Source organism: Ammospiza caudacuta, chromosome 9, assembly GCF_027887145.1.
Source record: "Ammospiza caudacuta isolate bAmmCau1 chromosome 9, bAmmCau1.pri, whole genome shotgun sequence".
In the NCBI taxonomy this organism is placed as follows: domain Eukaryota; kingdom Metazoa; phylum Chordata; class Aves; order Passeriformes; family Passerellidae; genus Ammospiza; species Ammospiza caudacuta.
Window position 1 is genome coordinate 488,149 of NC_080601.1, and position 12,809 is coordinate 500,957.

Below are 12,809 nucleotides of genomic sequence, written 5' to 3' on the forward strand. Positions count from 1 at the left end.
TATTTTACTGAGTTTTTAAAATTTAAATGCTCAACAGGTCGTTCCTTATCTCCTGCTTTTCCTTTCTTCCCTGTTGCGCTGTCCCTGGTGCGTGAGGAGGGGGAAGAGAGGGCAGGGATGCAGCAGGCTGGGGCGGCACAGGCAGCAGAGTAAAACAAAAATCCATGGTCAAAGAGCCAAGGATTTCTAATTCTTGAGGATCAGATGCTGCCCTGAGAAGCTTTTTGGACCAAAGGTTCCAATTCAACGAGGGATTGTTTCCACTGTCAATTCCACCTGGCTTACCATCGGATTGTTTTTTGACCAAAGGCAACTCTTTCACTGGCACACCAACCAGGCAGGTTGAAAAAGGCTTTTCTGGTTCCGAGTTAGACAAACATATAGTATCCGAGTCGGCTGCCTTGGCTAAGGTCACCCAAACATTTGTTTTCGGTTGTTCCACAGGCAAATCTGCACGACAAAAGACAATTAAAATCCGCCAATACCAACATACAGCTTGAATTTGCTCCATCTTTTTCATGAGCTAACTTTTGGCAGAATCCTTATATTATATATAAATTTTAAAATTTTGTTCTTCGCAAAAACAATAACCTAGTGGGCAGGTACCACGTAGATGTGGTGGCCCAATCTTTACATGATCCTTTGGTAAAATAGGACAAAATGATTGCTGGTGGGAAGAAAAGGGTCAGGAAGAGAAGGTCTGCCTCCACTGGCAATATCCCCCTGCCCTGATCCCAAAAATTTGCTCTTTCCCACTTGTTGCTCACCCCAGCATCAGTGACTTGATTTGTTAATTTAGTTAAATCAATAAGGAGCAGAGAGAATTGTGTGGGAATTTCATGGAATTTCAGCCAGTCCTCACTACACAGGCTTGTTCCAGGGTTCCCAGCTATGTGATGAGAAAGCAGCAGCAGGATTTAGAGGTCCTCACTGAGACTGAGTTGCATTGCCACGAGTCCTAAATCTTGCTGTGTTTTAAGTGCCTAGCTTAAAACAGGGAGCTGATTCCTTAGCCCTGGGTGCATCTCCTGTGCCTGAGGAATTCAGATTCCCCAGCATTCTGTGCCCAGAGCAGGTAATGGCACTCCAGCACCTCTCCTCCTCTGGAAGGTCCTGGAAGCATTTTGCGTGTAATAACATTGGCTGAAAGTCCCCAGCCTGCCACCTGCAGATAAACACTACAGCATCTTTAATTATAGCTTTTTTCTTCCTTCTCTTTCCCTTTCAGACCAAGTCAGAATTCACAGTTGAATTTTCTGTCAGTGACAGCCAAGGGGTGAGTGTGACTTCTCATTTCATGGTCTGCGGCACGGGCGGAGGGGAGCAGGGGCTGTGGGTGACTCCTGCACCAGGGGAGAGGGCTCACCCCTGGCCCAAAGCCCAAAACCACAGCCACAAGCTGCTTTTTAGGCCCTAAATCCACACCTGAACAGCCTGCTGTTGTCCTCGGGCCCACAGGTGATCAAAGGGACAGTGAACATCCAGGTGGGAGACGTGAACGACAACGCGCCGCAGTTCCACAACCAGCCCTACAGCGTCCGCATCCCAGAGGTAGGAGCATCTCTGCCTGGCTTCCGCCTCTCCCCTCAGGGGCCACTCAGGCTCTGGTTGCCACCACAGAGCTGGCCACCAATGCTCAGGGCTGTCCTCTGGCCCTGGAGCCTCGTGAGGTTGCGGGAGGATGAAACTTCTGGAAGTCACTGCCTGAAAATGGGCAGGAGCAAAGTGTTTGGGGTGTTGGGGGAAGGACGTGGAAGGGGAGGTGTGGTGCTCTGGTGACATCTTCCCCATGGCAAATGGGAAGTTTGGAAACGAGTGTCAGTGAGGATCTGTGTCTTGTTCTCTCCTTGGAGCTGAGGATCTCCATGGCAAATGGGAAGTTTGGAAACGAGTGTCAGTGAGGATCTGTGTCTTGTTCTCTCCTTGGAGCTGAGGATCTCCATGACAAATGGGAAGTTTGGAAACGAGTGTCAGTGAGGATCTGTGTCTTGTTCTCTCCTTGGAGCTGAGGGCATGCTCAGCTCTCGTCACAGAGGTGACCTGAGGCAGGACAGAGTGTTTCTCCAAATACCTGAATTCTGGCAGAGTGCTGCCCAAAGGCTGGTCATTTCCCTCAACAGCTCCTTAGCAGGACTGGTCCCATGTTGTCCTTGGGATAAAATAGGTGGGAAGGGGCCACAGGAGATCATCTGGCCCAAGCTCCTACAGATCCAGTGAGAATTTTTGTGTCAGGTTGGGTTGCTCAGGGCTTTATCCAGCCAAGTGTTGAAATATCCCCTAGAACTGAGTTTCCACGACCTTCTGCTGCTCTCTGTGCTGGCCACTGCAAGGGAGGTGACACCTGCTAATCCATCAGGGACAGCTTCTGCACCTGTGGCTTGACTTGGTTGGGAATTTACAGGTCTGGCGTGAATTTAGGCTTTAAGCTGTGGCTTCTGGTGCCAGGAGGAGAAGGTGAGGATGTTCCATTTGAAACAGGGCGTTTGTAGAGCATTTGACATTGTCCAGTGGAGGAAACCTCTCTTTGCACCACAGTTCCAGGCAGTTTTTCCCAGACTCTTCCTCAGGGTGTGGGTGAGGTCCAGTGCGTGCTGTGTGTGTGTGAAATGGAGCAGCTCTGGTAACTGAGAGGTGCAAAAGATTGTGTTACCAGGGTGTGTTTAATATTCCTGCTGCCGCTGACCTGCCGTGCTGGGCTGTGATCCCTCTGCTGTGAGGAGGATGAGGTTTCTTCATTAGAGCTGCTCGTGATGCTCGAGCCGGGAGCTGGAGTCTCATCTTTGCACCAAGTCACCTGAAACCTCCCCGTGAGAGAGAGTGACACCGGGTCACAGGCATTTCTGCTGCTCTGCAGAGCACCAGGGCTGGGCAAATGACTTGGCAAAACCCCCACCAGGTGCCCCCTGTTGTATTTTCAGGGACCCCCGAAGAGGGAAAGAAATAATGAATCTGACTCCATGTTCTTAGAAGCCTATTATATTATATTATATTATATTATATTATATTATATTATATTATATATTATACTATACTATACTATACTAAAGAATATATATATAGTATATATATAGTGTATATATATATAGTATAATATAGTATAGTATAGTATAGTATAGTATAGTATATACCATACTATACTATACTATACTATACTATACTATACTATACTAAAGAATACAGAAAGGATACAGACAGAAGGCCAAAAAAGATAATAATAAAAACTCATGACTCCTTCCAGAGTTTTCACAGCATGACCATGATTGGTCATTAAGTCAAAAACAATTCACATGAAACCAATCAAACAATCACATGTTGGATAAACAATGTCCAAGCCACATTCCAAAGCAGCAAAACACAGGAGAAGCAAAAACAAAAAAAAAAAATTATTGTTTTCATTTTTCTCTGAGGTTTCTCAGCTTCCCCTGGGAATCAGGGCTGTGTTAAGCACCAGTTTTTTACGTACCTGGAGTTTCTGTGCCACATCTCTTCTTGCTGATGGCTTCTGTCCTTGATGCCTGAGATTTTAGCTTTTATATTTTTTCAGATTCTGTGCTGCTTTAGTGTGTGGGTCTGGGCTTCACATCAGGGGATGGTGAGCTCTGTGCACAGAGCAGGGAGACAAAACAATTCCTGCTCCAGCTGGGCACCAAGGAGAAATGATCCAAATCCCAGGCCCGAGCATAAACAAGGGTGAATTGAAAAGAGAAAAACAAGGATGGGGCTTCATGGGCAAAAGCTGTAATTGGACAATTAACTGCAAGATGCAAATGGACCAGAACTTATAAAAGTGAGAGATTTTTTGACTGGGTGTCCATTTTGTGACCATTTTGGTTCATCTCAGGTGCAGCCCTGGCTGGGCTCTTGTGCTGCCCAAGGTGGGTCCATTGAGGCCTCCTAATAAATCCCTACTTTATTCTGTAACTCTGTCCATTCTCTGTTCTAGGTCAGCCTTCACAAGGCATCATCCTAACAGCCAATATTACAAAGCTTGAGTTTTCCCCATTTCCACAATTAACCCATGTCCAGCCTGGGGAGCAGGGAGGACAAAGGTCCTGGTTTGGAATCATGGAATCAGTCACAGAATGGTTTGGATTGTAAGGGACCTTAAAGCTCCTCTAGTTCAGCTCCTGCCATGGGCAGGGACACCTTCCACTGGCTGCTCCAGCCTGACCTTGGGCACTTCCAGGGGTCCAGGGCCAGCCACAGCTCCTCTGGGCACCCTGTGCCTGCCCACCCTCACAGGGAAGCATTTCTTCCCAATATCTAATTTAGACGCCTCTCTTGCAGTTAGTTGAAGGCCATTCCCCTGTGTCCTATCTCTCCATGCCCTCATATGTAGAAAATTAGGGATGGCTGAGGAAAGAGAACTGCAGGCAGGTGATGTGGACAAAAAAATAAATTAAAAAAGAAGAGACTGAGCCTTTGGGCCATATCCCATGCCGTGCAGGTGAGCTGTGGGTGTGCCGTGCAGGATTTCCAGCACTATCTGGCTGTTTGGGGTGCAGCAAGCCTGGCGTGCCCCTCATGCAGCCACCCAGCCCTTGGCCTTGGGAGCTGTGCTCTTCTGGAGGTTGGCCTAATCTAATTACAAGGCAGAGTGTGCCAGCTTCCAGTTTCTGCCCGTGATCTTTAACCAAGGGCACCGAGCAGAGGTAATGAGCCACAAACGCCTTGCTCCGCAGCATCCTGGAGGCACTCCTGTTCTACTGCCAGGGAGGGAGAGCCTTGCCTTGCCAGAGAGCAGGGGATGGGGTCTCACCACCTACAGAGGCCCCTCCAAGGGCTGCAGGCGTGGGAGGTGTCAGCAAGGAGCTTTTTCTGAGTGTGGTGGTGCAGCTCTCAAGGAGGAGATGTGCACTTGGCTTTGAGTGCTGAGCACAAGTTTTCCTTGCTGCTTGCCCAGGACTACTCAGAGCTGGAGGTGGTGTGGCATGGAAAAGTGGTGGGGCACCCAGCCATGGTGAGGAATGACAGGTCAGCCCATGCTCCAAACAGCTTGAGGGAGAGCAGCGAGGGCTCAGGTACCAAAATCCACCTTAGAGCCCAAACTGAAGGGCCTGTGGATAATGAATGAAGAGAGCTGGAGCTCGGAGAAAGAGGAGAGGCTGGTGTGGTTTTCAATAGACTGGCTCTGCGCAGATTTGGCAGCTAATGAGGGTTTTTCTCTTTTTAATTTTGAGATAAATGGATGTATCGATTTGCAGTTGTCGTAGCTAATGGAGCAGCGACCGCAGGGCTATTTAAACCTCGCTGCTATTGTGTGCCACTTGGAAAGTCAAAAGAAGAGTGTGCATAAATAAATGGAACATGAAGTAAACTGACCTTTAAAAACAATACTGCCTCTAAATACCCATCCTGGTGCTTTACGTGCTCCGCTCGGTGTGCGAATGGGGATTTATCTGGGCATGGGCTGCAGGGCTGGGATGGAGAGGATGCACCACAGCGGCTCGGCTGCTGGAGTGGCACTGCTCCTGTGTGCTTGCTGTGCGCTGATCTCATGCTGGAATAGCTGCCAGGGGCCAGCAGAGGGATATGGGGATATTTGCTCCGGCCTAATCGTCCGTCCCGTCTGGGCAAGGGCTGCCCGTGCTCTGCCGGCCCCAGCGCAGCCGGGCAGGGCAGGGCTGTGCACAGATAGGGGAATCCTGCTACAACTGGCAACCTAATTCACCAAGCTGGCCTCGACAGAGCTCATTAAGTTCCCGTGTATTCATTTCAGGCTAATGGCTGTCATGCTGGCTGCTGTTTGATTTGCTGTAATGGACTTTTATGGCGTTCCAGTTTGCGAGGACGTGCGTGCCCGTGGCTGTGCCCCGTGGCGCTGCTGTAGTACATTAGTTAGCTGCTCGTGTGCTTGCTACTCTGACCTTCAGGGTTTGTTCATCTCCTCGCTCTTCATCTCCTGCTCACAGCCTCCTTTCCACCTCCCTCAGGTACCACGTTGCTGGGAGTCTCAGGGTTTTGGCTTTTAAACAAGGAGAGATCTATTGCCAAGCCTGTGGCAGGCTGTTGTGACCATGCCTCAGCTTGTGGCAAGCCCAATCTGTTTTATCTAATCTTTTTTCCGTTTGGCTGCATCTGTAGGGAACACGGAGTTCTTGGATTGTCGTGGTTCATTGCTTTTAGGTGAAGCAAGCAAGCGGAGTGGAGCCAGGCCCCTGTTTGTGCCACCTGGTGTGGTGGCGATGTTGGGGTGCACTGTTCCCCCTGGGTGCCTGCTGGGCTTTTTGTCCCAGTCCCAAGCAGGAAACCTCCAGGGGTTTCCACACACCTTTGCGTTTAACTCCTGGGGCAGTGGTGGGGTCACCATGCCTGGAGAGGATGTGGCACCTGGGGACATGGTTGGTCAGTGGTGGCCTGGGCAGTGCTGGGGGAATGGTTGGACTCCATCCTAGAGGGCTTTTCCAGCCTAAATTGCACTAACATCAAGTCTAGTACCTCCTTGGGAAAAGCTGTTTTCTCCGGTAAGGCCCCAACATCCAGAGCTTGCTGATCAATTCAAGGCCTTCTCTTGGCCTTGGAGCCTCAGCAGCTGTGACATGCTGGCAGAAAGGTCATTTAATTGTTGGTTTCTTCGCTGAACGTTCCCTCAGGAGGTTTCCATTGGAGTTTTCTCTCCTTCTGTGCTCTCCCCCGCCTCATTCCTTGTGTTGTATTTATAACAGACTGAGTGATTTATGAAGTGATGTGTGTTACATGTTGAGGTCACTCACCCCCATCCCTGGCAGTGTTCAGGGACAGGGTTGGATGGGGCTCTGAGCAACCTGGTCTAGTGGGAGGTGTCTGTGGCAGGGGGCTGGAGCTGGATGGATTTTAATGTACCTTCCAAGCCAAACCATTCCATGATCCTATGATCTTTCAGCAAAACCCTGGCACTGGGCCAGGGACTGCAATTCAGCACCTCAGTCATTCATGAAATCACAGCTGCACCACGAGAGAAGCACCTGTAACTCCACAAGGACACGGGAATTAGGGCTCTGCTTTCAGATTTGTAACCACAGCCTGCTCTGCCTTGGACTGTGCTCATCTCCTCCTGAATTCCAGCAGGCAGGGATGTGGGAAAGGAGTTTAAAAGTGGAAAGGGAAGTTTCTGCTCTGCACGCAGCAGCGCTGAGGCAGCCACAGCCCAGCTTGCAGGTGTCTTATCTCCTGGGCTTAGCCCTGATTTGCCAATTTATTTTAATTGGGAGGCAGGCGGGCGCTCGCCATCAGCAGCAGTCCCTTCTGCTCGGGGAGCAGCCTTTGGGACTGAGCCTTCACAAGCTGCTGGCCACCATTTCCATCCCTAATATGGGGGTGTAGCTGAAATCGTGGCTTTTATGATGTCTTTTTCTCAATTGTGCAGAAAAGCACTTGGCGGGGAAGGAGCAGAGGAAGGAGGGGAGCGTCACTGCCCCGTCCCATGGCACAGCCTGGAGCCAGACCCTGCTCCACAGTGAGCAGGGGCAGGGAGGAGCACAGAAAGGCCCAAAAGCCCTTGCTGTAATTAAAATTATTATTTTGCTTTAAGGGTAATAATGTCGGTAATTACATCCGTTTCCCTGCCATCCTGCCCGAGTCTTTGGGGGCTCGTATAATTCTATTGCCATGGCTCAGGGCCTGGTGCTGTGCATGCAAACCAGCTGCCACGGGCTGAGCTCCCCCTCAGCTGCATTAGCCAGACCCTCGCACGCTCCCAGACACCTTCTGGGGCTTGCTTTCCTCCCCTCCTTTAAATAAAGAGCCTTTATAGTGGAGGTGATGATAACAGGGCTGATAAGGGAGATAGAGCACATTGCAAAAATGGTCTGTAATCGTTGCTGGCTGCTTTCCTTCCTTGTTTCTTTTTTTTTTTTTTTTTTTTTTTTTTAATTCGCTCTTTGTTTTCCTTCTCTCCTTGTCCTTATGTTTCCATGTGGAGTTTAGAAAAGAACAAATAATTTACAGTGAATAACTGCTCCCCCAAACCCAGCCATCCCTTCCTTCCGCTACCTTTGAGCGTGCAAAATTTGCAAGTGCCTTGAACTTCTCCTTGGCAAATTGGGTGCAGCTTTAAAAATTTATTTGTTTGTTGAGAGGTTTTTTTGGTTTTTAAAACTTTCTGGAAAGGCAGAAAGCAGTTTAGTGAGTTATTGAAGCTGTGTTCATTAAGCACTATTGGACAGAAAAGCTGGTTGTCCTTCCTGGGTGCATCAGGCCCTTCCATCTCCCCTCCATCCTGGCATCCCACTGGCACGCCCAGTGCTGGGGATCTCTCACCTCCAGAGCCTCTTGCACAAGTAGAAGTGGGGATCTGAGTGCTGTTGGCTGTAGCAAGAGGGTCTCTGTTGCACAGGTGAAGCGCTTCCCAAACCTCCCAGACATCCTCAGTCTTAATTGTCTTTATTTCCCCATGCAAGCAAAGCATAAATGGGCTGGGAAGTGCAGGCCCTGCCTTGGGCTCTCCTTCTGGCTTTGGATGCTGGCAGTGTCTTCAGGCAGGAGCTTGGAAGCACAGCAGGCACCAGCTGTCATCTTCTCCCTGCTTTTTTCCACCAGGACTGGAGAAAAGAATTTCAATGAGACAGACTGCAGTGCATTGAGTAAAACACAGGGCTGGGGCTGAAGGGGTTTGCACAGCTGATGTTGTAGATGTCAGAATCCTAAAATGGTTTGGCTTGGAAGGGGTATTTAAAAGTAATTTCGTCCATCCCCCTGTCATGGGCAAGGACAATTTCCAATATCCCAGGTTGCTCCAAGCCTTGTCCAGCCTGGCCTTGAACGCTCCCAGGGATCCAGGGGCAGCCACAGCTTCTCTGGGCACCTCCTCACCCTCATTTTAAATAACTTTATCCTCTGAAGCTGTGCCCAGGGAGGTGCTCAGACCTGGAGCATCCTTCACTCTGAAGGTCACCTGCACGTTTTTGTTGTCACTGCTGTGACACCAGAGGGTCTTGAGTGATGTCCTAGCGAGAGAAAAAGTGTCCCCTGTCCCTTGTGTGGATTCACCAGTGAGCAGCAGACCCTGGTCCTTTAATGCACGTGACCAAGGAGTGAAATGAGAGATGCAACAGAAACTACTGGGGCGGAAAACTCCAAATGGCGTGGAAGTAATGTGTAAAGTGTCCTGGAGATAACAGTCATTTCCACCAGGCACAACTTGGGCTCTTTCTGGAAGGGGACTGCAGCAAACAGGAGGGGCAGCCTGAAAATTAGAAATAGTCATGTGGTTCTGGCCAGTGGAGTGCTGGGCAGGATGAGAGGGACGGGGGAACAAAGCAGATTTTGACCAGAAAGGAAAGGCAGTGTGGGGCAGAAGGTAATTTGGTGCCTCCATGGAGGAGCTGTCATGATGGGAAATCAGGAAATTATCTCGAGGGAGAGGAAGGGAAAGTGTACAGCAGCATCCTCTGAGTGAGGAGAGCACCGGCAAAGAGGGGTGAGGTAACTTGGGTAAATAATTTGTCATTCCTCGTGGGAGAAATGGGAAAAAGGAAAAACATCCTCACTCCCTGAGCTCCATCCTGTGGGTGCTGAGAGCATGGATCTGCTGATTTCAGAGCTCTGCTGGGTCTGCCCCAGGGTCAGGACAGTGTCTGAGCTCAGGGTGCCCAATGCCAGGAGCTGGTGGCTCCTCAGGACCCTGCTGGCAGCAGGTTCCTGGGCCAGGCGCATTCCTCTGGAGCACAAACAGTGGCTGGTGGTGCCACAGCACTTCCCCAGCCTGGCCTGGAAGGTCTCTTTTCCAGGGGACATTCCAGCCCAGCCCTGTCAGTGTAATTACACTTACACATCTGGGCAGCAGATGGCTTCAAGGTCTCTTCCCTGTCCGTGTGCTGCCGGGAGCAGAGGGGTGAGCAGGGGGTGAATGTGACCTGCTGGCAATTAGCTCTGTTTTATCTCCCTTTCCTCTGGTTACCATCTCCTCCCAGAAGCCTGGGATGGAACTGACCTCATGCTCCAGCCAGCCACAGCTGCATCCTCTCCCCTCACATCCCTGATTTGTCTGCCTCCCTCTCCATGCTTCACCTTTGCACTCAGGACCCTGCCTGGGTGTAGGAGTGGTTTATAGGAATGGTTTATAGGAATGGTTTATAGGAACAATTTTTAGGAATGGTTTTTAGGAATGGTTTATAGGAACAATTTTTAGGAATGGTTTATAGGAACAATTTTTTAGGAATGGTTTTTTAGGAATGGTTTTTGGGAGTGTTTTTTAGGAATGGTTTTTAGGAATGGTTTTGAATTTCTTCAGGTGGTGAGTGGCAACTACTCCAGGCCAGGAAGCAAAAACCCCATCACTGAAAATGTATTTAACGTTTTTTACTCATGTGTTGGTTTACTCTCATTTTTTAGTCACAGCACCTAAATTACGGGATGATTAAGGTCTTGCTGAAAGGTGCTGTGTGGGACACTCTGGAATTTTAGGGTCCGGGGTCTCCCCTTACATCCCTGTTTTGTTTACCTCCCTCTCCATGCCTCTCCTTTGGGCTCACCAGCAGGACCCTGCCTGGATGTAGGAATGGTTTATAGGAATGGTTTATAGGAATGGTTTATAGGAACAACTTTTAGGATTGGTTTTTAGGAATGGTTTTAAACTTGTTCAGTTTGTGAGCGGCAACTCCTCCAAGCCAGGAAGCAAAAAACCCCATCACTGAAAATGTATTTAACATTTTTTAACTCGCGTAATCATGCAGTTTGTTGGTTTATACTCATTTTTCAGTCACAGCACCTAAATTAAGGGATGATTAAGGTCTTGCTGTGTAAGGGACTCTGGAATTTTAGGGTCCCCTGCAGGGTCCCCTGCAGTACCCAAGCTCAGCAGCAGTTCCATGAGGCGGGCACACATTAGCATCCTCACTCCGTGCAGCATGGGAATGTGAAGCTGCAGCTGGCACAAGAGGCTCTTTTTTTGATAAAAACACCCTTTTTAATTAAGATGGAAATATTTAGGGAAAATGGTGCCATTTTGACAGTAAAGCTGGGGAGAAATAGCATTTCAAAAGAACCATAAAAATCGCTCTTGCAATAGATTCATTCCAATTTCTTCTTGAGAATTGCATTTTGTGTTTTATTAGTTTGTAATGTGTCAGTGACAGTCATGTATAATAAGCTTTCTACTGCTGGTCAAACTTTGTGGTAAAATAATAGACTAAATCAGCCTCTCTATAAGTTTTTTAAATATTTATGTGTGAACTGAACTGTTTGTATCGGTTTCAAACTATTTTCATTACAAATGGAAGGAATTTGATCTAAGTAGAAGTTTCAATCAAAATTAGGGGCCATTACTTAATTTCAAACATTAATTGCTGTGGGAACTTAAAATGTGGGTGATTTATTTTGTTAGTGCAAATAATGGAGAGAGCAGGGAAAGTGAATAGAGGGTTCAAGGCAATTTTTGGTTCGAGGAGGAAAAAAAATGGGGAGCTTTTAGTTTTGGATATTTGCTTTACGGGAGATGTGTGAAACATACTTATTTGCTTTTTTGAGACAGGATGCAAACCCAGTGGGGGAAAAAGGAGAGGTGGTCACAGCTGTCACTTTGTGTGGGATGATGGTTGCTTGTCCCTCTTTTTGCAGGGAATTGAGCTCGTTCTGTGTGGTCAGGGGGGTGTGTTTGGCTGCAGCTCTGAGCTCAGGTGATGGTTATACCAACAACCCCCTTGTTTCCCAGACCTTGCCTTGGCTTCCATCGTGGTGATGTTGCTTCCTTAGGCTTGTGCTGCAATTGTAAATCAAGCTGGAAAGGGAGGTGGGAAGGAGGGGAGGGAGAAGAGGAGGTGTGAGTGAAGTCACCCCCTCCTGCCCAGCCTGTGTGTGATTAACCCCAGTCACTCACACGTGTTTGGAGGCACCTCCTGACCTGGAGCCCAGCTGCTTGTGCCACCAGCACTGCCTTCAAACTGGTGCTTAAGGAGGAAAAAGGGGAGTTTGTACTGATAAGCTGTATGCTGGTATCCAAGGGATGCTTTTTTAGCAGTTCTCCGTTCATTACCATCAGTGGAAGATGATCTTTCCCTAATTAGTAAATCTTTATTTAAAGGTAAGCTGAGAGCATGGTTTCCTGAGCCATGGAAAAAGAGAGATCTACCCCTGCTCCATCCCATAATCAGAGCTGGATGAAAACCCTGAGAGGGGAACAATTTTTACTGCCTGTGTGATTTATTTGACCCCAAATTGGAATGATCAATCTCCCTGAACCTGCTGCACCAGTGCTTGGAAAAACACTTTATTAAAGGTGCAGCCAGATGTGTGTTTGCAGACCCCTCACTCAGCCCCCCATCTCTGGGCTGTGCTGCCCATGCCTGGCCTGTGAGGGGCTGACAGGGAGCTGGCAGGACCAGGTGGATGGTTTGCTCTCCTGTTGGGAAGGAGTTTTGCAGAGGCTGTGCCTGCTGGTGTGAGCCCCGCGAGGGTGGTGGCCCTGCAAGGCACACGGTTCTTGCAGCCAGCGGGGAAATTTCACCCCATCCTTGCAGCCAGCAGGGAAATGGGTGCTGGGGGGGGGAAACCAGGAGCTGTGCAGGTGGGGACACCTCTGCCCTGTGGGACACAGCCATGGCATTGCCTCTGAGCACACCTGGAAGGTCCTGCTGGGGCTGGGAGAAGCCTGGATCCTTCTCCAGGGACAGGGATCCCCACCAGCCTGGTGTCCCACCGTGTCACAGACCTTCATGCAAGGCTTTCCCTTGGCCACCTCCTGTCTGAGGGCCTGGAACACAACTCCTGCCCTGTGTGTAGGGCAGTATTTTCAGCAAGTTTGCACCTCCCGAGCGTGTGCTCCATCACCCATCCCTTGTCACCAGCAGTGACAGGGATCCCCATCAGCCTGGTGTCACAGAGCTTCCCTGCAA

The 12,809-nt window shown here is 49.2% G+C and overlaps 1 protein-coding gene across 1 annotated transcript in view; it reads left to right on the top strand.

The window, feature by feature from the left end:
- The window catches only part of CDH23 (cadherin related 23), a 223,341-nt gene that overhangs the window by 51,009 nt on the left and 159,523 nt on the right, over nt 1-12,809 (top strand). The window contains 2 exon segments of the mRNA XM_058810630.1: nt 1,229-1,276; nt 1,459-1,551. Coding sequence (XP_058666613.1) covers nt 1,229-1,276; nt 1,459-1,551 — 141 coding nt within the window.